The sequence below is a fragment of the Poeciliopsis prolifica genome, unplaced genomic scaffold, assembly GCF_027474105.1.
Source record: "Poeciliopsis prolifica strain line A6 unplaced genomic scaffold, Auburn_PproV2 SCAFFOLD001, whole genome shotgun sequence".
Lineage (NCBI taxonomy): Eukaryota > Metazoa > Chordata > Actinopteri > Cyprinodontiformes > Poeciliidae > Poeciliopsis > Poeciliopsis prolifica.
In genome coordinates, this window is record NW_026562376.1 from 10,327,459 (window position 1) to 10,351,282 (window position 23,824).

General features: G+C 37.0%; 1 protein-coding gene across 23 annotated transcripts in view; it reads left to right on the forward strand.

Annotated features, from left to right (window-relative positions):
• Positions 1-949: 949 nt before the first annotated feature.
• c2cd5 (C2 calcium dependent domain containing 5) overlaps positions 950-23,824 on the forward strand; it is a 30,270-nt gene continuing 7,395 nt past the window's right edge. For 8 of the 23 annotated variants that reach the window (XR_008605771.1, XR_008605773.1, XM_055026635.1 and 5 more), the window contains exons 1-21: positions 950-1,237; positions 1,689-1,791; positions 3,042-3,128; positions 3,260-3,431; positions 3,514-3,609; positions 3,788-3,943; positions 4,033-4,264; positions 7,274-7,434; positions 10,388-10,612; positions 10,873-10,961; positions 11,266-11,301; positions 13,440-13,548; positions 16,341-16,436; positions 20,502-20,616; positions 20,709-20,807; positions 20,899-21,010; positions 21,118-21,197; positions 22,461-22,647; positions 22,743-22,907; positions 23,262-23,306; positions 23,657-23,797. Coding sequence is in view for 21 of the 23 variants with exons in the window: in XM_055026635.1 (XP_054882610.1) it covers positions 1,702-1,791; positions 3,042-3,128; positions 3,260-3,431; positions 3,514-3,609; positions 3,788-3,943; positions 4,033-4,264; positions 7,274-7,434; positions 10,388-10,612; positions 10,873-10,961; positions 11,266-11,301; positions 13,440-13,548; positions 16,341-16,436; positions 20,502-20,616; positions 20,709-20,807; positions 20,899-21,010; positions 21,118-21,197; positions 22,461-22,647; positions 22,743-22,907; positions 23,262-23,306; positions 23,657-23,797 (2,493 nt within the window). In the remaining 2 variants the exon portion in view is untranslated. Of the gene's footprint in view, positions 1,238-1,688; positions 1,792-3,041; positions 3,129-3,259; positions 3,432-3,513; positions 3,610-3,787; positions 3,944-4,032; positions 4,265-6,543; positions 6,660-7,273; positions 7,435-10,387; positions 10,613-10,872; positions 10,962-11,265; positions 11,302-13,439; positions 13,549-16,340; positions 16,437-18,223; positions 18,278-20,501; positions 20,617-20,708; positions 20,808-20,898; positions 21,011-21,117; positions 21,198-22,460; positions 22,648-22,742; positions 22,908-23,261; positions 23,307-23,656; positions 23,798-23,824 lie in introns of those variants that run through there. The other 15 variants (XM_055026737.1, XM_055026961.1, XM_055026773.1 and 12 more) reach the window with 15 other exon arrangements.

Consider the following 23,824-nt stretch of genomic DNA (forward strand, 5'->3'; position numbering starts at 1 on the left):
TCCAACAATTATTTTTCAAGATAATCTGAATGAGTCATCTTATTTTCATTCCCCAAATTCTTAAAAGCTTGTAATTTTGTAGAGGCATAGATTATTAATCTATTTTACCATACAGCCTTTTGGTATAATGTTCATTTTCTATTTCGTCATTTTAAATAATACAGAGACATGTATTAGGCATGAATTTATAACGTATTAGTTCTCTCTAGTGATACTTCCTGTCATGTACAAGCATGCATGTACATGACAGTCCTCACAGCATTCTTCACAAAACAATATTCAAGATGGATTACAGATTTCCTCAGTTTTTGCTTTTTCTTCATACATAAGTGTTTCAGATTAAGCATGCTTATTAACTTGAGCAAATACAGTAAGCAGTTTTAAATTGATTTCATTCATTAATACAAAAAGCCATCAAAACCAAACTTACCCTTTGAGTAAAAAACATTTGGTTTTGTTTATTGGTATTTGAGAAAGGTGTAAAATGCGCAGACTTGTATTTAATATTACTTTTATTTGCTATTTTTACTAAAAGCAGGGCAATAAACAACATAATGCAATATTTTATGATATGCATTGTCGACAACACATTGATCAACAAAAACAAACCACACATTTTCAAGGTAAATAAAGACTCCAGACGTCTTTCACAATTACACAAAAACGTTTTGCCTTGTCTGCTGATTGCTGCGCATGCCCTCTGCAAACGATTCCGCTACATTTCATGGACACAGTTTTTTTTAAAAGTTTTTAACAATGACAAAGATGTACGAAGATAAGAAACATAACTCAGAACACCGGCTGTTAAGAAAGACGTCTGATTGCATATTTTCAGAATGAATATAATAACCGCATGGTCATATTGTAATAATTTTCTGTTTGTACCATTGTGACATTTGTAAGAACGATTTTATTGGGGCGTACGTGAAAGCAGCACACGGTACCCTTAGAAAACTCATTCATCACGTTAGCTGTCATGCTAGCCGTTGTCATCGCAACCTGAAGTAAAAATTGTTACCGCTCCTGAAATGTAACGTAATTCACAAACCCATGTGAATGATTATATATGCCAGTGGATATCGCCAACACTTTCCTGCGTGGGGGACTGGGAACCAACATGTCGTGTTATGGGAGAAACACGGAGGTCAGGCGAACGGTGGACTGTCAACAACAATAATGTCCGTGTGAAACGACTCTGCCACCACTGCAATTGTTCCTTCTCTATATTATAGCACCGGTAAGGGTATTGTTGTTCACAGTGGGAGTGTGAAGGGTGTTTTGTTAGATATGTTGTTTTGCAGGGGATGGTCATGAAAACATGGCCGATCAGGTAACCAGAGCTAACGAGCTTCTGACTGCAATGAAGTTACCCTAAGTGGCTTTCAGGCTAGCCTTTTTTGCTAACATAATCAAGCTAAGTTGTTGGCGCTGTCATGATTATATAGGGGAATTTGGTGTTTACAGTCCGATTGTGTGTCATGCTACATTCTTGGAATCGCTGAGGAAAGTGAGCTTATTTACGTATGAGGTTGTAAATTGAGAACACGTTTCTATGTACTTCAGATGTTTTGTAATGACTAATCTTCAGTTTTACCACCGTTAATGTGATGACAGCAGCCTTGGTTAATTCCCTTGTCAATTACAGGCTTATGCTCGCATTTATTGTTGTTATTTACGTACCTTTACAGATCAAATTAAACCATGCCTGGGAAACTAAAGGCCAAAATCGTGGCAGGGCGCCACTTGCCTGTAATGGACAGAGCAAGTGATCTGACGGATGCCTTTGTTGAGGTAAAAGATGATGCTTTCACTACAACTTTATGCTTTTCTATCGAAAACAACACAATAATGATGTATGTGGAAACATACATGAACATTATAAAATATTTGAAACAAATACTAGTTTGTTTCTGGGAAATCTAATCAGAAAAAGTACATTCACCCCTCCTTGCCCTGAGGTAAAAAGCATAATCTGGAAAGCTGCAGGTAAATTACATGTATAATTCTGAAAAAATATTATCTTGAAAGGTAGTGACACATCGCATGCACTTTGGTTTTTTATGTATGCTTTTCTAAAAACGTGTGATTCAATACCAAACAGCAGCACTTTGCAAAATGTTTGCTTAGTTTTGGATTTCCTGGACATCAATGATGGTTAAGATATAACATGTAACTCCTTTAAGATGATTTGTTCATGTTTTATGCATGTTGTGTGTTTTGTAATATGTTTTTCTAAACATTAAGTTATTTCATTTGTCTTGTACAATATGTTACAGATGATGTATCTTGTTTTCCTAATCACTTTATTGCCTTATTTCCCATGGATGATGAAATTAAGTTTTGCCCCTAAATTTTTATAATCCCCGTTTCAAATATACAACTTTATTGGGATTCAAGCATGCTTGTAATAATTAATAACTTAGTTAACTTTCCGGTTACTTGTTACCAAGCTATGTTTTGATTAATTACCATCAGGATAACTGCATACAACTATATTATTGATGTCTGTTTCTATTAGGTAGGAAAGTAGCTGTAAGCTAATTAGCATTTGGTCCATTAACGTTTTTAGAAAAGCATACATAAAAAACCAAAGTGCATGCGATGTGTCACTACCTTTCAAGATAATATTTTTTCAGAATTATACATGTAATTTACCTGCAGCTTTCCAGATTATGCTTTTTACCCCATGAGCAACACAAGAACTGTTCCAAAAAATAGTTTGATGGTGCTATTTATACACAGTTTTTTTCCTCACATGAATAAAACACCAGGGCTTTATATATTTGTTTCTTTCTGTAACAGTAAGTCTAAAAATAATAGCTGCAGCAATTATATTGCATGTAAGTAACATTGGATTTCATTATATCCTTCTTATTTTAAATAAAAGAGAATTAGAATATTATAGCAAAACATATTGGGAATTATTTTAAATAATATGCAAATTTTATTTTACTTTCAGCAAAACTTGTTTTCTTTAATGTGTTGCAGAGAGTTACTTAACTGGACTTTTAAAAGAGATCTTTCCCCTTTAATCTTTACAGGTCAAGTTTGGAAATACAACCTTCAAAACTGATGTTTTTCCCAAGTCCCTTAATCCACAGTGGAACTCTGAATGGTTCAAGTTTGAGGTAAAATAGATTTACGATTAAAGCAGATTAAATGTATCACATCCTTAACACAGCTTTTATAAATCTGAATTGTTTGTATTCATCTTGACTTTTGTTTTCTTCCTTCTCCTTTTTCTTCTGTCACTGTGCAGGTTGATGATGAGGACTTGCAGGATGAACCGTTGCAGATCACAGTGTTGGACCATGATACATACAGTGCTAATGATGCCATAGGGAAAGTTTACATTGACATTGATCCTTTGCTATGTACTGAGGCTGCTTCTATCATCTCTGGCTGGTTCCCCATCTATGACACCATACATGGTATAACACTAAACTTATGTGAGAAACTTATAAATCCAGAGTTTGAGCTACTTCTTACTATGTTTGTGTTTTTTTCCATTAGGAATCAGAGGAGAAATCAATGTCCTTGTAAAAGTGGAACTGTTCAACGACTTGAACCGTTTCAGGCAGTCGTCTTGTGGGGTCAAGTTTTTCTGTAGTATGTTTTTTTACTTCACAAGACATCTTAAAATGTAATTTATTTACACAGTGAGACTGCGAGCTTTAAGCACTGCCAGTCTTAGAAATCTGTTCAAACTTGAATTGCAGCTGAAGAAAAGCTTTGAATTGAAACACATTTTTTCTCAGCGTTCTTTTTGTCCAAATTCCACCTCCAGCCACATCTATTCCAAGGGGCTACAGAGCAGCCATGGTGCATGGGTTTGTAGAAGAACTGGTGGTGAATGAGGACCCAGAGTACCAGTGGATAGACCGCATTAGAACCCCTCGGGCTTCCAATGAAGCGCGTCAGAGACTCATCTCTCTCATGTCTGGTATGAAAGTCTGAAACTAATCCTCTTTGATTGGGAATAGGAAGAATTTAGATTTGTTAACATCACTGTGTGTTTTCCCCCTTGCGCAGGAGAGCTGCAGAGGAAAATAGGGCTTAAAGTTCTGGAGATGGGTGGGAATGCAGTGGTGGGCTACCTGCAGTGTTTTGACTTGGAGGGGGAGTCTGGCCTGGTGGTCCGGGCCATAGGCACCGCCTGCACTCTGGAAAAACACAGCTCCGGAAGCCTTGTGAACACACACACGCATCCTAGCACAGCACCTGCTTCTAATGCCTGCAATTCCCCATCAAAAGATGGAAAGGAGTGAGTATAAACCCAGAAAAAGGGCATGGACCTTACTCTGTTTATGTGAGATTGTTCTGCAGATCAAGTTTGTGAGAATGACGACAGGCTGTGTGTGCATGAGAGGGAGACCATGTGGACAGAATGTACTGAATGCTTTTTTTTTTTTTTTATTGTCCTTTTTACAGCCCTGTGTGTGTCTCAGTATTAAGGACTCCCCTTTATGTTTTATGTGTGTTATGCTGTTTATATTGCATTCTGAAAATAATGGTGCAGAACATAACCTGAGACACACACATGCACATTACACATAAAGCCGTCCCCTGCCCCTGTCCCTCTCACCTCGTCCTCTCCTTTAATCTGCTTCTGCTTGGCATTCTGCTCTGCTTCTGCATGTTTATCATTACAGTGATAAATATTTAGCGCATGTGTTTGGCTCTGCTTTTAACACTGTTCTGTCTTTGTCTGGTTCTGATTGTCTTATTCTCTTGGCTAGTGGTTTTTCATCTAGCTTCCACTGGATCAGCTACACTTGAGTGCATGCGTGCTTCTGATTTGCATCGGTACTGCAGATTTGTGAATGTAATGATGAGGTACAAGAATATCTTCTGGTAATGATTATACTGATAATATACAGATTTAACAGTTTCTGGTGAGGGTAGCAGTCTGAGCAATTGAAAAAAGTCAGAGAAACGTTTGATTGTTGTAACAAATAAATATTCCTGTTTTGTGAATCAGCATTTTTGTTCATTATGGTTTTTATTTTTATGGGATGGAAATTAAAAGCAGGCAAACTTGCAAAAAAAGTAATATCTATTTCTTTTCTTTAGCTACATTGTCAGTGAATCACGCTTATTAATAGTAATAAAGGGATGTTGTTGAAACATTCTGTAAAAATAATTTTGTAGAAAGAAAATAATTTAAATCTAAAGTAATAAAAGGAATATTTTTGCGACGTTTTTAGAACACTTATAGTGTTGATTATGTCAGTATTTCACCATTTACTAAAATGAATCCATTAACAACGGATTAACTAGACCGTTTTAAAACCTTTATTAACAGATATTAAAGATTTCATTTTTGTTTTAGTTCATCTAGTCTGAGATGTTGATATATTTGTTTTAAAGTATGATTTTCTTCTGATCTGGCTATAAGAATTTCATTATTTGAGAGAAAAGTGTTGCAAAAGTTTTGGCCAACTTTTTTATTATCTTAAATTAGAGGTGCCCCAATCAGCCCGATTGATATGGTAATGGACCATTTTCCTTTGATCAGCTCTGATTGGTGAACTAAAAAAAAATCAACTTTAGAAATTATCAAAATCAAAAACTTTCACAAGCGACCTTGAGGAAACTCAGGGTCGCTGGTACTTGTAATATTTTCAGCATAATTGATCAACCTTGATTTAGAAAAAGCAATATATTACTGTAAAAAATGACAAATTTCTCAATTTTCTTCGTGTAATCTGTCTGTGTTTTTCTCGTGATGATTTATCTGTATTACAGAGGTTTAGCTGTCAGTATGGAAAAAACAAAACAAAAGACAAATAAAAAGATAAATGTTGGAAGGACATCTCATCTTGTGGTATGGAGCAGACCAAAATGTCACTTTAAGATATTGCTGTCCAACATGAATCTGAAACATTTGATCAATAATTTATTCACTTGACTTTGATAAACAGGCAGAAGTATTGTTTTTTTTTTTAACAGGAAATATAAAATTAAATGCAACACATTTTCTTACCTTTGGAACAATTTTTTTTGAAAACCGCCAACTTGTCCTACATAGAGTTTTTACTCCATCCATTTCTGTGTTATCTCTAAGCAGTCACCATTCCACACATTCTATTTTCAAAAATAATTAAAAAAACCAGAATTTTCAGGATGTAATTTGCTGTTTACCAAACTTAATATTAGTATTGCAGGAATAGAAATATTTAAAAATAATGCTTTTAATAAGAAGAGTTTGTTTTAGCCATTTTTTGTTTTATGCATCCCTGCTCTGTATGACTGAGTAGCAAAGACGAGTGTTATGAATGAGTTACTCGTTGCTTTTACATGACTAAGTTAGAAAACAGTGTCTGTGTCAGTGGGGTAAGCTACTTTCTTCCTTGCTTTTCATTACCTTCTGACCTTCTTTTTTTCCTCAACTGCAGTGTTGTGCTGGTTCTTGTGTGCGCTTCTTTTACCCCTCTCTCTGCCCACATTTGGATTGGGACATTTCTTAACTATGTCCAAATCGGTCTTGCGTCCTTCTTTCTCTTTTTCTCTTTCTCTCTGTCTGTGTGCTGATCGGCCCAGGTCTCCCCTTGCCCATGGATGTCGCTCCACCCACAACAGTCCAGTGCATTCAGCCTGCAGCTCCCAGAGACTGTCCCAGAACTTTTCTGTCTCTGTTCCCACACTCATCTTCACTGGTACGCAGAGGCAAAGAAGGAAAGCAGTTCATGGGAACAAGACAAAATTTAAAATAAAAGTGTTTTTAACTGATTGTTAAAAAAAAATAGAAATTTTATATTTTGAATGAGAGCACTTTACTGGACAGATCAGTCCCAACAAAGGCAAAATAGAACCTTCATTTGATAAATGACAATAGTATTTTTTTTTTTTTTTTTTTAATTGTTCATCATGAACAGCAGGATCTTATTGGTTTTCAGAGGAAGCGCCTGCTGCGTCTCTACATTCCCCTGACCTTTGCTCCACTCTAATGGGACATATGCTTCGGCTTGTCATCCTGTTTTCATTTTCTTATATAATGTTTTTTTTGTGTTTTGCCACCTTGCTTTTATTGTTGTGTGTTTGCGCGCCTTTCTTCATGAGTTCCCCTTTGCTTTTTCTGTTTGCTTTTTAGTTTCCCCGGCCATCCATAGCACACCGAGAACACACCTCACCCAAAGCAAACATGTCACACATTTAATAGAGTCCCCTTCCCTACTTAGGAGCAACATTACTCATATGATCACACACAGAGGAACGCTCCGAGGGTGAGGCGGTGACTGACAAGTATGCGTGTGTCATGTTCTCCTGGCAGGCCGGTATTTGGTGAGGATCTGCCCTCGTCCTCCGGCCCGCCTACCCCTTTCCGAAACCTCCCCACCTCCTCTTCCTCTCCTCCCCCCTTCTCTCCCTGCAAGCCATGCAGTCGTCAGTCCTCTTCATCAGACACAGACCTCAGTTTGACGCCCAAGACGGGTAAGAACACTCTGCCCATACCCCTCCTTCATTCTCATCATTCTGTACTCCTAACACCAACTTCTGGTGCTGCTATGGTGATGGTTTTTGTTTATTTTGTTTATTCATATTTAATTCCATGTTTGCTTACACTTGAATTTTTGTTCTTTGCACTTTTTTTTATTGTGAATTTTGTTGTGAATGTTTGTTTATTCATACCCTGCTTCCCATTTGTCCTCAGTGGCCTGGTGTATCTTTCAGTCTTGCTATACGAAAAGTGTATCTACAGTGTGAAGATGCACCAGATCTCTGTTTTAGCTTTTCCTAATTTTGTGATGTTAGAAGTGCTGTGTCTCAAGAGAGGGCTGTTTATGATTTGAGGTAACTTTCTCATCGGCAGCTATTAAACTTATGCCTGATTCCACTTCCAAGGTATAGCAAGGTCAGAATTAACATAAGCACTTCAATTTAGTGTTTTTCCTTAAACTTCCTTTATGAAGCACCAGAGATGGCACAATGTTTTTATATTTTCACAGAGTGAATCCTGTTCAGGTTTAGTCTTCATGTACATGCTTGCTAATCAAGATGCAAGTAGAAAAGCCTCACAAAAACCATTTGCCCTGTTGGTAAAATCCGATCAGAAAATCTGATCAGAGTTTCCCATTTTTCAAGACAATGAAAGTCCTGCATTGATATTGCAAAGATCTGCTAGGACAGCAAATACCATCAGCTAATTATTTAAGTAACTGGCATTCAGGCTCTCAATGTTAGTAACTGCTCAGTGCAGTTTAAAAAAATGTTGGTCAAGTGGTAAAGTCAACATACCCAAGCAATAAGACAATAGCACTGCTAAATATTTCATTCATACGACATCTAGGAACATTATCATGTGTCACATGATGTCCTAACTGTGCATTCACTAAGGATTTTAACCCATTAAACAGAATTACAGTAACTTGCCGGCATAAATAGTCTTATCCACTGGGGTACATAAAAGGTTATAATGCAATGATTCAGTCAGGCTCCAAAAATAACTGTCATAAACTACATCGAAGGTTTTTATAACTCATAAAGCCTCCCATTATCCACTGCTCAATAAAATCCTGACTCATGAGAGAATGTATTTTATCTGTTTACAAATCTATTTTTTTTTTTTATTGGCAGTTGAAAGTTGTCCAAGTAACAATGCTGCTTCAGAGGCAGATCTTAGTGGTGAGCAATCGCAAGATACATTGCAATCAGACTATTAAAGGAATGCAGATATGCTGGTTGGTCTCCATCTGTCCTCAAATCATCTTAAGTGTCTGGATTTAGTGAGGCACAATCAATTTGCTCAGGACAGGGCAAAAAACTACATACAACTTTTTGACTGCAGAAATATTTTTTAGTTGCAATAACCACAGGCAGTTATGGATTAGCTACATTAGAAGGTCAACCATTATCATCTCTAAGGTAATTAAGAGCTTGGATGTGTGATGTAAAAATAAACAGCCCAGCTCAAGCTCACCAAAGCCCAAAAACACAGAATACCAGACTGAGGAATAAACAGGTTTACCTTGGAATACCTGTGATAAGCTAGTGATAATTCTGTATCATATTTTTACATCTTCCTTTCTGATGTTTAGCAATGTGTACTATTTTCTCTTAATATTTGAGGATTTAACATTTAAACTTAATTTATATATATATATATATATATATATATATATATATATATATATATATATATATATATATATATATATATATATATATATATATATATACATAAAATGGGAAAAGTTAGTACATGTTCCTTGTATATGTCAAAATATTATTGTTAATATTTATTATCATTGTTAAGTTGTAAGAGTTCTAATGTCACAATATAAGATAAATTTGCAGTATTATATGTAATACTTTTGATTTATTTTTCAAATAAGAATAAAACAATATTTTTTAACTATGGTGAGCCCATAAGACCATGTTATTTTTTGCTGAAGGTAATAATATCAGATGTTATACTAGTTCTGATGGTATTTCAGATAATTGCATGATTAATTGATTCCCAGCATTAAGTCTGATGAACCCTCTCACCACAGCTGCCTCCAGACCCTTCAGGAGTGGACCAGTAGTCCTTCAGTGTTCATTCCTCCACTTTTTATTTTTTTCATAATTCTTTCCTCTCCTTTCTCCTCTGTTATGTCTTTGTTTTTCTTGCTCATTTTCCTCTTTGTCCTCAGTATTCACTTTGACCCAGATATATTTGGACATCCAATTATTAATGATATTATTGGTCTTGAATAATTCAGACGTACAAAAGACAAAACAACCATAGATTTTAGAACTTAACCCAGAACTACATAATTTAAATAGTTCTGTATGTTCAATTGATTATTTGCATTAGTTACTAATATTCCTAATCTAAAGCTCCCTACTTAAATGTGTCCCCAGAACATATTTATGTCAATGTCCAAATATTTCAAGGCCTAAATGTATCATTGTTCCAGTTTCATCATTTTCTGTTCTCAGTTCCACTGCCTGAACACAAAGAACCTAAGAATACTGAAATTATAGATCTTTATAGATGAATCAGTAATCTGTTTTTGATTTCAATTGGAATCTTTACTTCATTGAAGTAAATTATTTTTGTTAATGCACTTCTAATTTTAGATGTCTCTAAAGTTTGAATTGAAATCTCTACTTCATAATTGATTTAAAAAAAAACAACCTGTGAAATCATGACAAGTCCAGTCATAATTTTTACTGATCCACCTAATCAGGGCAGTGGTTCCAGTTTAGTGGATCTATGGCATCCTGACTTTTCATGTTTCATCTCTCTCTCTTTCTCCCTCCATATCTTCACTTTTTTCTGGCACAGTCTGTTGTTATGCTTCCAGCCACTATCGTTCCTCTTTCTGTTCATTCTCACTGGATCTGTTTTTCTCTGTGCACCCCTCCATCTTTTTTTTTTTTTTTTTTTTCTGCTGGATAGATGAGTCCCAGTCAGGGAGACGCAGGCCAGGGATCTTCCTCTGCCCCAGCTCCCCCATCCTGTCTGCAGACTCATTGTCCCTTCCTGGTTCGGGTTCTGTAGGCTGTGGTCACAGCTCTGGCTGCAGAGCGACCACCCCGTCCATGCCCTCCTTCACCCACTCAGACTCTGCCTTGCTGAGAAAGAGCGTGTCCTTCACTGAGGACCTGCTGCTGGCAGCCTCCGGTATAGTAGGACTGCTGTGTGTCCTTAAGTTACTAATAGAACCGGGTCGGCAACGGCTCCGGGTCACAAACAGATCCTGTCCAACAGAAACGATACCCCTGCATGTCCACAACTTTCTGTAAAGCAGTAAAAGAAAAACACTTTTGTTATAAAATCAGTATTGCTCCTATGCAGTAATCACCTGGCAGCTTGGTTTACTTTCTGGTGGGTCCAGACATGTGTTGTGTGAAAACTGAATCCAGTTTGCTTTCTATAACCAGGGATGGGCAGCGGTGGCAGCGCAGGGAAGGAGGCTGGACCGTTGAAGACGCTGTTGAGGCAGCAGACGCAGACTGCTCTCGAACAGAGGGTACAGTGATACCAAACACTCGTGCTCTTTCTCTCTCACATGTTTAACACTCCTGACTTTTTCCACATGTTAGACATCTGAGACTTTCCTGTATACTGCAGAAAGCTAAGCATGTCAATTGATGCTTTAACATTCAATTTGTGTTGCAAATCTGCTTCAGATGTCTGAGTGCTGGGTCACACGATACATTTCATTCTCTGTGAGAGATTTCTCATTTGCACTGGTAACGTATATAAGTGGTGTGCCCTGTTTAAGACCCAATAATGTTCACTTTTCTGTCCTCTTGATTACTCGTGCATCTCAGGGAGCATCCTCCTCTGGGTTATTGTTAAACGCCAGGGTATGTCCCATCAGTGTGACGCTCGCTCGCTCACTCCCTACCTACCTTTTTTTTCTTTTCCTTAAACACCCTGACTAAGCTGATGGCCACCACCAAGCAGTCTCAGTCAACTCCTAACCTGACCCTCCTCTGCTGTTTGTGGATCTTCCCAGGGCGGTGGTGGGTTGAGCAAGATCTGAGTTTGTCATTTTTGCTCCTTTTGCTCCCACCACACCCAAATAGTCACAGGCATGTTGGACAGAGGGTCAGAAGCCTAAGAGTTGGCTTTTCTTTAAGTCTGATGGGGTGTGTCGTGTGTGTGTGTGCGGAGGTATGTGTGTATGACTTTTACAGTCTTTATTTTTAAACACATCCAATCTTTTTAATTTTTTTAAGTTACCTGAGTGAGTATTTTCTAATTTATTTTTGAGTGACATCACTAACCCTATAGAGATGCACCGATCAGAATCCTGTGGCCAGTTTAACCTGCCAACATCATTCCCAGTTCTTCCTGAAGATAAGAAATCAATACAAGATCAGCTTTCAAAATATATTTATCGCCTTTCTGGTCTGACTGGCTTTTAATACTTAGATTTGGTGCAGAGGCAATGTCATGCCGTGTGTGATAGAGAACCTTGACTGTTAATAATTTTCTTTATATTTAAAAACAACAAATCCTGTATAACAGGATTGGCATTTCAAACTGAATGTAGCATTTTTAATGACTGACATTTCTGAACAGGCTACAGTCATAAAAAAATATGTCTCAAGAGGTTATGTTAATATGGATCATTAATTTAAATTTTAACTGCAAGAACATTTCAGTGAAAAACATACATTAAGAAAGTAACTATAAGCTGTTGTACAAAGATTCGTTACTAAGTGGAATACTTGTTAAATCTTTGCCAAAGGGCTCTAGTCTGACTCCCAAAGGAACAATAAGAAATCTCTAAAAACCTCAAATGACATCAAGGGGCCTAAAGCAGCCTTTTCGAATCCTAACCCACAGGGGAAGTCTTTATAAATGACTCTACATGTTTATATTTCATGTGCATGAATAAAACCTTTGCTCTTTAAGAAAAACATGAAGGCCAGACTAAAGTTGCCAAAATGAATGTAGACAAAGACCAAGAATTATGACAAAGTTTTTTGGACAGATAGAGAACATGTTTGGCCAAAGTAAAGAAAAAAAAACTCATAGAAACTCTGAAACAAGAGTGCTGGCAGCATCAAAGATCAGAGATGCTTGCTGCAGCATGATCTTGTCAGCTCCCCTATGTTAGAACTCTACATGACATTTATTGAGAATCAGACAATATGTAAGAGTAAAACTAAATAAATTATCCAAAATATGAAACAAAATCCATCAAGGACTGGCTGAGACATAAGAAAATAAAACAATTCTTAAACTGTCTTGGTGCATCTCTAATATTCACCTCATAATTAACTTCTTGCTCTGAATGGGAGAAAACATCAGACAGTTTTGTTGCTATTTTGAGATTTTTTTGGGCACAAAAGAAATTAATTGTATTCCTGCCTGATACCTGCCAGAACCTTTCATCTCATACTGATCCTGCATGATTGGAAATCACAACTTTCCCCACTTTCAATATGAAGGAATGCCAATGGTAAGGTTTTCCAGCTTCCTTTGTGTTTGAGTGCATGAATTTGCAGCATAATTGGAGGCAGATTACCGGTTGCCTTGGTAATGGTCAAAATCGAGCATGCCATCAGTCGTTCTGATCCTAAACAAAATCTAACACTGTGTGTCAAATCCGAATTTTTGAAATGCCTTGACTTCAACTGTTTCTCAGTCCTTTTCAAATTAGCTTATTTGTCTTTGTGGCTGTAAGCTGATATTGAGCAGGTGTTGAGCTCTCTGGGTGAAACATTTGCATGTTTAACCCAGAGACATGCACACCTAAACCAACTCTGTTTTTACCAAAGTCTACATGCAACTCTCAAATATTGGTTTTAAAAATAATAATTTAGCTGCAAAGAACATGGAGTTTAGGTGTTTCTTAGGTTTATAAAATTACCTTAACATTTGAAACAATAAAGCTTTATAATAAACCTAAAATTAATTAGATGTTAGTAAAATAGTTATTTTTTTCTCTTTCCAAAATTGACAGATCTGCTTCTTTTTTCTTAATCAACAGGAGTTCCCCTTCTTCACCTTGACTTCTTTCCCGCCGGGTTTTCTGGTTCACGTCGGCGGCGTGGTCAGTGCTCGTTCTGTTAAATTGCTGGATCGCATACACAACCCTGGTGAGTTCACAGCAATTCACTAGAATTCGAATGTGGCTTGCCTGTTGTAACAGGATGTGAGTGCACTCCTCCAACGACCGAGTGTGTTATGTCTGGTCTTGTTTTACCTGGCTGATACTCAATGCTGCCCATGGTCCTGCTATGTTTTCGGTTTTCTTGTGTATGGTCTTTGTGTCAGAAAAAAAAATGCGTTGAAGGAAATGTTTGAGCTCTGAAACAGGTGAAAGTTGCTCCTTGGGGTATGAATGCTATGAGTATGAGTATTTTGATGAAAACACTTTGCAGCGTAATACATTGTCACTTGTCACAGTTTATGTATGTGGACAACTTTCACCTCATTTTTTTGTGTTTGTGTGTGTCCAAATGCTCTAGTGGCTACTTTAGCTGTCATACAATAGTGGTGCATGGCTCCAGATATTGTGTTGTGTAGTGGTGTTGGCTGCAATAGAGTGAAGTGATGTTTCTCTAATATGCTCTCCCACCTTGAGTGTTTCAATAGGTTTATCATTTTTACTTAACTTGGTTTATATGACACTAAAGAAAATTAGAGCATCCCGTTCATTTGTATTGTTTAATGTTGCAAAACGTGAAAAAACATTCTGGTCCTTAGCATCTTTTAGGTGTGATTAATAACACTTTTGATAACCTTCAACATGTTTTATGTTAACCCATAAAGCACAGGACATTTATAAAGAATGCTAAATTTAACAGTATGTTGTGGAACTATAACTTTTGATATTTCTTTGCAGTATGAAATTTCTGTTTTAAATTGCTTAAGTTTGGGTTTCAAACTTCAGAAATTTGTTTGTCTGCCATTTGCTTTTGCACAGTATTTTAATCATGATACGGTTTTAAATTTGGCTTGGCCAAATGAAACAATAATTTATTACGTTGTATACCCACATTTGTAATTCAATCTATAAAGAAGGGTTTATGGTTAATTCAATGATTAAAATGGGATCTGCAGAACAAGTCCACCGCATTTAGCTAAATGTGTAGCAGATTATTTATCTTCCTGAAGAGTAAGGAACTCTTTAAATATTCCGAAAAGAGCTTACTTATGTGTAGGAAATGTTAAATCGAGCTGTTTTATTTTGTTTATGGCGTTGTGATTACACACACTTGGATACCATCAAAGTAAGAAACAGCAGAATATTTTTACTTTTTCAAGATGTCTGTTCTTAATGTTAAATATAATTTTGGTGAACAGCTCTAGGCTACGACTTAAACTTATTCTTCATAAAAACTAAGACTATGCTTCTGCTTTTTGACTTTATTTGTCATTAAATAATGGCACAGTGTACTTAATGTGCTCGTATTCAGCTGTTTGTATTTGCATCATTAAAGATTTGATGTAAGGACCAGATGTTTTTTCTCTATCCAACACATGTAATGGGAATAAAATCAAAATTGGCTTTGACTTTGAATACAACCACAAACCTAAATGAGAATTGGCTTGATGGCTGATAGTTTTGATGATTGCCCAGTTTGTCTTTGATTCCTGAATGATTCGACAAAGTTAACAGATTGGATGGGCATTTTTGAAAAGTTTTTAAGAAGTCCACAGGAGACCTGAAAAAAAATACTACTTATGAAATTTGCTATCCCACTTATTATATTGAAATAAACTACTATTATATTTTATATTTTCTTGTTTCAATGTCATTAAGGAGTAGGATCAACAATGGTGTAAAATCATTCATGTATAAAACCAGCTGTAGATTTTAAGCTCCTAATAAAAAATGTTCTCGATGATTATTATTTCTCAATTTTATTTTATCCTACTAGGAACATATACATTTAAGAAATTTAAATTTGTCATGTAGCAAAAATGAATCAAGAAATGAAGAGATCAGGAGAACCACTGGAGAACAAATAATATAAGCTTTAAGACCTTTTGTGGTACTTGACTGCGATTCATTCATTCCTAACATGTATTACCATTTATATACACTCATCAGCCACTTTATTAGGTATACCTTTCCAGCAGTGGCACACAAAGTGGGCATGCACTATATGCATTGCACAAGTGTACTGGCTGGAAAAGGATTTCTAGCCAACATTTTCTATATTTAACAGCTTTGTGCATGTGTAAATGATGTAATCAATAACAAAGGTGCAGCACTCATTAGACATCCCTCTGCTCCTTCACCCAACTCTTCCTGTTGCTCTAAAAGTTGAATTATTGTGGCGTTTTCAGAGGGTTGTGTTGAGCGTTCATGAGCCAAGCAAGCAGTGTCGTTTTATTGTTGTAGTCATTGGCACTCCATTGCACAATTATTATTTTCTTTCATTTGAATCATATTATCATCTCGTGACACAAAGCTTAAGATGGAGAGGCAGAAACGAAAGCTGGCACAACAAAATGGAAGAGGGAGAAAGATAAAGATGTTGTAGGGATGAAAAAAAAATCTTTTCAAAGTGGTTGAAAGATGGTAGGTAAATTATGACGGTGTATAAAAAGACTGATTTAAGTTACAAGTAACATGACAGGTCACTGTTGTCCTGGAACTATGTGCTGCATGTATAATATAATAGATTTTAGCAAGAAAAACATAAATTCTTTTTTGTTGTTGTTCTGACATTCAGACAGTAATCACTTTTTTAACTATGGTGAATAATAAAAGAGATAAATAAAAGTTGGCAGTGATGCAGTTAATTTATGGGTCTTCACTTAGTTCTTTAGTTCTGTTGTAATATATCTGATTAGTCTGATGAGTAACTATTCTTCAAGGAGATTATTTAAAAATAAAATATGTTTTTTTTACATGTGATTTGTATTTTTTAAACAGACTTAATACATAGTTCACGGCATTCAATTATGAGGATGGAGAGAATGAAGAAAGGAAGACAGAGAAGAGGTCAGGACAGACAGTGGAATGTAGCAGGTTGGTCTAATACTAGGTGAAAGTGTAGGAATATCCTCTTATTCTCAAGTGATTCATTTTAAAATACTTTTAAAAAATTCCTTCGCGATTTGCGTTAGTCATTTCTTCAAAGCTATTAAATAAGGCTTGTTTGAGCATAAGACTAAGCAGGGAAGAACACAGGCATGACCCAGTTAGCAGTGATCTCTATTGAAAACAGTGTTGCATGGTCTGTTTCATTTGAAGCAATTGTTGACAAATGGGTGAGTACAAAGGGACATGTAGCATTTTAGTTGTAACATTTTTCCATAGAGTCCAGGCTGTTGTTCAGATGTCATAATTTCACATTTCCACAATGTCCTATTATACCGACTATATTTCTTCATACGCCTAAGAAAGTGCATACTTGCACTCCCTTCTTACCAGCACCAGGTTGGACCCTCAGTCTTTGTACCAGCCTTAATGCTTTCAAAAGGCTGTCAAACATTCCTCATGCAAAGATGTTCTTTTAAATTGAATACTGGTGACAGTAGAGACAATTGGAGCACATTGACATACATGTTTGAGAAAATTCTTTTAGATTTTTCTGGGTGTAGAAATTAAAGTATGGGCATGTTGCTGTTATAAAGGCAGTAATGTAGTCAGAAACAATACTCTGTCAGGTACCAAGTAACTTGAAGTGGAAAGTATACTTTAAACACAACACCCCAAACAGCCAGAATTGTTTATACAAACCCGGATGCATCCATTCATTATGTTGTCAGAAGTAAATGCTGAGTCCACAACCCCTAATAAAGACAACATTAATCAATGACTCTTTTAAATTAACTTAATAGCTGGCAAAAAAGGAGAAATGACTATTTACAATCTACATTTAATGATATATTAAGGAATGCTGAGCTTCTAAATTAGATGGAGAGTGGCAGGGATTGCCAAGTAAATTCATACTCAAATAGTCACAAAACTGTCATTTAAAAAGTGGCATGCTTCACATTGAGTATATTCACTATAACATCCTGTCTTTTAAAGGGTGGTTATTTGAGTTGTTTCCTTCCTATCACATTAAAGTATCCTGACCATTCTGATCTGACCTTCAACATCAACAATGCATTTTAATTTGTGCAACTTCTATATTTCCTCTTTTGTCAGATCATTTTCTGTGAACCCAAGAGATGGTTGTACAGGAAGATTAGCCGCTTCTTAAATACTCCGACTGGCGTGTCTGGCTCTGGCAAACATCCTACATTAAAACTAACTTGCTTACCATTTGTGTTAAACAATTTAAACAACCAGTATACCTTTTAGAAGTGGCAGATGAGTGTATTGGGTATTTATAACTTAAATACCCATAAAGTATTTAAATGATTCAATTTATTACATGAACAGATTTTAGGTAGGTGAGCAATAAAGTAAGGTTAGATCAGCTGCTACATCTCCCCATCAAGGTTATACTTGGTCTCTCAACACACTTGATTTAAGCAAATTATCAGCATAAAACACCAGCATTTGTAAGAAAAACATCAGACATCATCTGTGTGATGTGACCTCAACTAGAGTTGACTCGTGTTGCATGCTTTGTTTTGTATCGGATCGCTTCTGTTCTTTGTCTCTTTATAATTTTAGCCAGTCCTGAAGCTTTGTAACATCTCCGTTCCTCATGAGTCTCCCTTGAGGTAGTTTCAGTAGCTCTGACGTTAGTGTGTCTTTGCATTAGTGATTGTGGAGTGCTGCTGTTGTGCTGTGCTTGTTTGTTAGACTGTCTCTTCTGTTCTCTCTCTCTTCTGTACTAACGGTGTGTTCTGGCCCAGCCTTGGGTAACACGCGCTCATACAAACTGCTAGACTGGAATAGTGTCACTGCAGGTATTTCCCCCTTCCCCCCCTTTTACTGCTCTCACTCCACTAGAGTGATGGTAGCTCAGTGAAGTTAAGCTTGTTGTGCCTTCTAAGTTGTCAATTCAATCAGCATAGACGAGCTAGCTTAACTATCTACAGATGAATCAACAAAAACATCCATAGCCTGATGGCTAAAAACTGAATTCACTGAGCTGCCCTCCTCCTATCTTGATTCTTTGTGAGTGTGTGCTGAGCTGAGCATGGTCTGTGTTGTCACCCCATCCAGCCTTGCCTGGCTACCCCACTCCACATGCGCGCGCAGACACCCAACTCATTGTGCTGCACATTAGAGCTCTCCCTTGACGTTTTGCCTGGCACTGTTTGTGATGCTTCCTGAACTGGCATTGTGGTCAAACCTATCTAGACCAGAGGAGGTTTAGGAGGTTTACTCTGTGACAAAGAGCCATCTACTGGGCATGTTCATCCCTGCCTCACTGGGCCGTATTCATACTGAGAGTGAGCACGGAAGGATGGATGGATGGAGGGATGGATGAATGGAGGCAGATTGACTGTATTGATGAAATATATTCTGTATATGATATGTATGATGGGAAGCGCTATGAGCTTGAGAAAAGCTAGTTCGGATTTGACAGACTCTAGTGGATGAATATGGCCCTTCTTTGGCCATGAACGTGCACATGGCCATGAGTGTGCACGTTGGTGAGCCTGTGCCTGTGGCGACATGCTGCTGCTACTGCTGGTTTAAAGGAACCCACAGTTGGGGGTCTGATGCCTGACCATCAGTCATTATTCTTCATCTGTTTTAGTTTGAACACTCGTTCTTCTGCCCTCACTCATTCCTCGCCTTCATCTCACGGTTAAGTTTCATCTGCATGTTGCCCTCCCAGGGAGTGATGTTGGATGGCTCTTAGGTTTATTTATGTCTTCTTTGTTCATTCAAACGTGTGTGAAAACAGTCTCTCTGCTTATAACTGTTGGACTCTAACACAAAATGTCAAAAATACGTGTATAAGAAAACCTCACGAGACCCTACGAAATGCAACTTTTTTTTGTATTAATTGCTTGTTGCTTATTTGTACAAGTTAAACGGCTAAGTCATAATTTTGACTTCTTTCAGAGCTCCCGGGATTATCGACCAGTTGATTTTCTCTGCCACATAATTTAATTAGGATTAGGGGAGAAATACACAACTTTCTCCCAAGAAACAAAGTTACCCTGAACCTGAGTAACCCAGGCTGTTTGTGCATTTCAGTCAGGTGTACAGTTACCCTGAGTAAAATACCATTGGTTTATAGTACTTTGGTATTCACACAACCATTTCCATAAAAAATGTGAAACGGCATCTTACACCTGATATTTTTTATATTTTTCCAAAATAGTTACCATAATGGAACTATATAGCGATATTGTATGTGTATTGAAAATATAGATAAGCTAAAGCAAATTATAAAATAAACACCTGTAAGCATTTTTATTTCATAGCATCTTCTCTTTTTGTCATTTTGATTTTTAATCAGTAAAAATCTTAGTATAACAGACGCATATAAGCTACTTAATTAGTCCGGCTTGCTGCTCAGGTAACTGTCCAGCAGTCAACTGCTTGAGTAATCGTGGACACTTCTTAACACCATTGTTTACCTTACTGCAGAAAATCACACCACAGTTTATTAACACTTTCTCTCCAAGGCTCAGGGTAACACCAAAGTCCTACACCCCCTTAGGTTTTAGGTTCACTTACTAACCATATAATCTGTTATTTGGGGGTTTTTTGTTTGTTTTTCTTGTAATGGCATATTCTATGGAAAAGCAGAGGGGTAAAAGTGGCCTCAGAAAGCCGTTCTGTTTCTCCTAATAGTGAAAGAGAGTGATGAGATTTTAGAGCATGTGTATTTCCACACATGATATAAAACACCTTTGATTCCTGGTCAGGACCTTGACAATAACTTCATCATCCCCTAATTCTCACCAACCATTTTCACTTTAACTTTGCCTCACAAATTGACTATTGGTTTCTGCTTGCGTAGATGCACCATTCAACTCATAAAACAACAGAAAAAACTAGTTTCTGTTGACTGTATGATATTTTGTGTAAATTAATGAGGTTAGATTGGATGCAAACTCAGTCTGACGTTACCTCAATCCCAGTGTTTAGTTCAGTTTTGAAAAACAAATCAGCTCATTCTTACATGTTCTATGAAAGCTCACTGAATCACAATTTTGTGTTTTGCAGATGAACCTGAGACACGTGACGCCTGGTGGGAAGAGATTCGTCAGGAAATAAAATCTCATGCCAAAGCTCTTGGTTGCCATGCTGTTGTAGGTTACAGTGAGAACACAAGCATCTGGTATGTTGTGTAAATGAAATAAGAAAAATGTTGTATTTTCATATTTTATATTCATCATGTCTCACTTTTGACTTTTACTTTTCTCATTACAGTGAAGAGGTTTGCATTCTGTCTGCATCAGGGACAGCCGCCATCTTGAATCCTCGGTATATGCGTGAAGGCTGTCTTGACATCGGCAGCAGCGACCAAAGGTTGATCGAAGTTTCTTGGTGTAATTTTAGGTAAAATCTTGTGGACTTTCATTGCTTAAACACACACGTTGTTTTTTTTTTTTTTTGACAGGTTCGATGATCCATCACCTCCAAGCTGTGGCTTCTGTCACATCCCGTATGACGAGCTCAACATGCCATTTCCTGCCCAGCTCACATATTGTTACAACTGCAGGCGGCAAAAGGTAGCAAATTTCTTGTTTCCAAAAATATATCACCAGCGATTGAGTTTTACTTAACCTGGTCAAGGAATAAAAAGTGGATAAAACGCAAAATATTCCTTTATTTTAAGGTTCCAGATGTGTTATTCACAACAATCGACTTGCCAGCGGAGGCAGCTGTCACAGGGAAAGGCTGCCTCATTCAGGCCAGGTAAAACAGCTCAGTTGTCATACTTATCTGACATTTTTTAAATGTCAGATTCAATAAATAAATATATATATATAGTGCAAAATATTTGCACTATATATGCAAATATTTTGTGCAAATATTTAGTGCAAAATATTTGAGAGAAAGAAAAGAAGTGTGGTAGAAAAGGAGAAGAAACACAATAATGAAGCATCTGGTTTGTTGTAAATCTAAATATACCAGATGTGGTATGTTGTAAATCTCTATAGTTTAGAGATTTATGAGGTGTGGCTGCTGTTAAAGCAACCTGAGCCTCCTTAACACCTCAGCAGACTCATGCAAATTCATGCAAAGTTTTAAGTATTGAGTGCATCTAACCCTTAATGTGCAGTACATCAACATATTTTACATTAGGGAATTATTTTTTGGTTATCTGAAATTTTCTACTTTTTAGGAAAACTAAATATAGGATTTTTATAAGCTCCATAGAATAAATCTATCTGCAAATTCTACTTTTTAAATTTAATTCCTAAAAGTCTTTAATCTGTTGGTGATATTTGAATTTGCTATAATGCACATACATGTGAGTGCAATGCAGATAACTTTCTGGTCATCTTTGAAGAATAAATTATTTAAGATGAATAAAAATAGCAGAAAATGCAGTTACATAAAATATATTGGTTAGGTTTTGAACAGTGTCCTGATTACCTGTTATGTGTAAGCTAAGCCTCTGCATTTGCACTAATATCACATAATATATTTCCTGTTCAAAGACTCTGTCTAGGCTGCAGTCTGTATCAGATTCAGTCACATCATTCCATATGTACTTTTGCACCAATTCATTCTGCAGTCTGTATTGATTCACGCTGTGATTCAGGGAGTTATTGGAGCTTCAGTGAGTAGAAGAGACCAGACCCTTAAAAAATGCTTTTCATTTCCGACTGCCAAGACTGCAGCAACTTTTCATTATTTCTGATCTGTATTCATATTCAGTCATACATATAAGCAGATTTATCTCATGTTTTTCTATCACCTTTAATTTGATCTAGATTTACTGCAAAATGATAACTTGAGCGGTAGCCAAATAAAAAAGGAAGACAGGATATTTGGGCTGTATAACATGCAGGATAGAAATAGATATCTAGATTTGAAATACACTATATTGTTAGATTTCTTTACTTCTCAGTTCTATACTCAAAGGTGAAAAAATAATAATTTTTCATAATAAAATGAATGATTTATAAGTCTTTAAGGGCACCCTAAATGTCATTGATTCTCACCTTCTAGACTGTGTCGTCTGAAAAAGAAAGCTCAGGGAGAAGTGAATGCGACCGCCATCTCAAACTTGCTGCCTTTCATGGAATACGAGCTGCACACTCAGCTGATGAATAAGCTGAAGCTCCGGAGTATGAATGCTCTGTTTGGTCTGCACATACAGATCAGCGTCGGCGAGAACATGCTGCTGGGTCTTGCTGTAAGACAACATTTGATGTTGAATTTGTCTTGAAAAGTCATTTACCTACATGGCTGACCTCTGTCCGATTTAGAACATATGTTCTATTTTTACAGTCTGCTACAGGAGTGTACCTGACAGCTCTGCCTGCGCCCGGGGGGATCCAGATTGCTGGGAAGACCTCCGGTGACCTGAACAATGAGCAGCACATTCAGTCCATCCAGAAAAGGATCAATGACACCATTGCCAAGAACAAGGAGCTCTACCAAATAAACCCTCCGGTAAAGCGCCGTCATGTTGACTGTGGACTGTAGGAGTTCATAGAGGGTGATCTTTGTCTTTGCTGTGCCAAAGTAGATTTTCAGAAATATTTCAATATGCATGCAACCACATTTAGTTTATATGTAAAACATAACTCTTTCATCTAAAAAAATCTCACACCAACATATATTTACATGAAAAATGTATTTGATTTTTTAATGACAAATCACACCAAATGCAAAACATGAGGCAATTATCTTTTTTTTTTTCTTCACTTTTGAGCCAATAAATGTTTGTCTCTGTGTGCCTGCTCTGATTTTTTTTGTTTTGTTTGAAATCATGATAGACTTCTTGTCTCTCTCTGACCATCAAAGAAATTATTTGCTCTGGACCCTGAGGTGTTCTGCAGCACAAACCTGGTACTGAGCATGCTGGATTTCAGCTCTGAGTTTCAGCAAAGCATGAGCAACACTTCACTCAGTTAACCACACTAGAGCACCAGTGCTGTAACTGTATAACAACTCTTAACTGGAGATTTGTGAACCAAATGATGAGTAACTCTCACCAGATCTACTCACCGTACCTTTGGATATTTAATATTTTTTTGTTTGTTTTTTACACAAGGTCTGTGTGTGTGTTTGTATCAGCAAAGCTGCATATGACCAGCATGTAGTGTCACTAACTGTGATTTTAGTCTGTGCAGTTAGAACTGATGCGTCCTGCAGGTAGCAGTTCTGCGGTCAATAATTTCCTGTCTGTTTGCTTACAGGAGCTGACAGAGGAAGGAGTGGGCTCTCCGATCCCTGAGCCCAGACACAGATCCCGACTTTTCCGCTCGCATTCGGAAAGCTCAGATGAAGTGACAGAGCTGGATCTGTCGCACGGCAAAAAGGATGCGTTTGTCCTGGAGGTGGAGTAATGCAGAAATGATGACCTG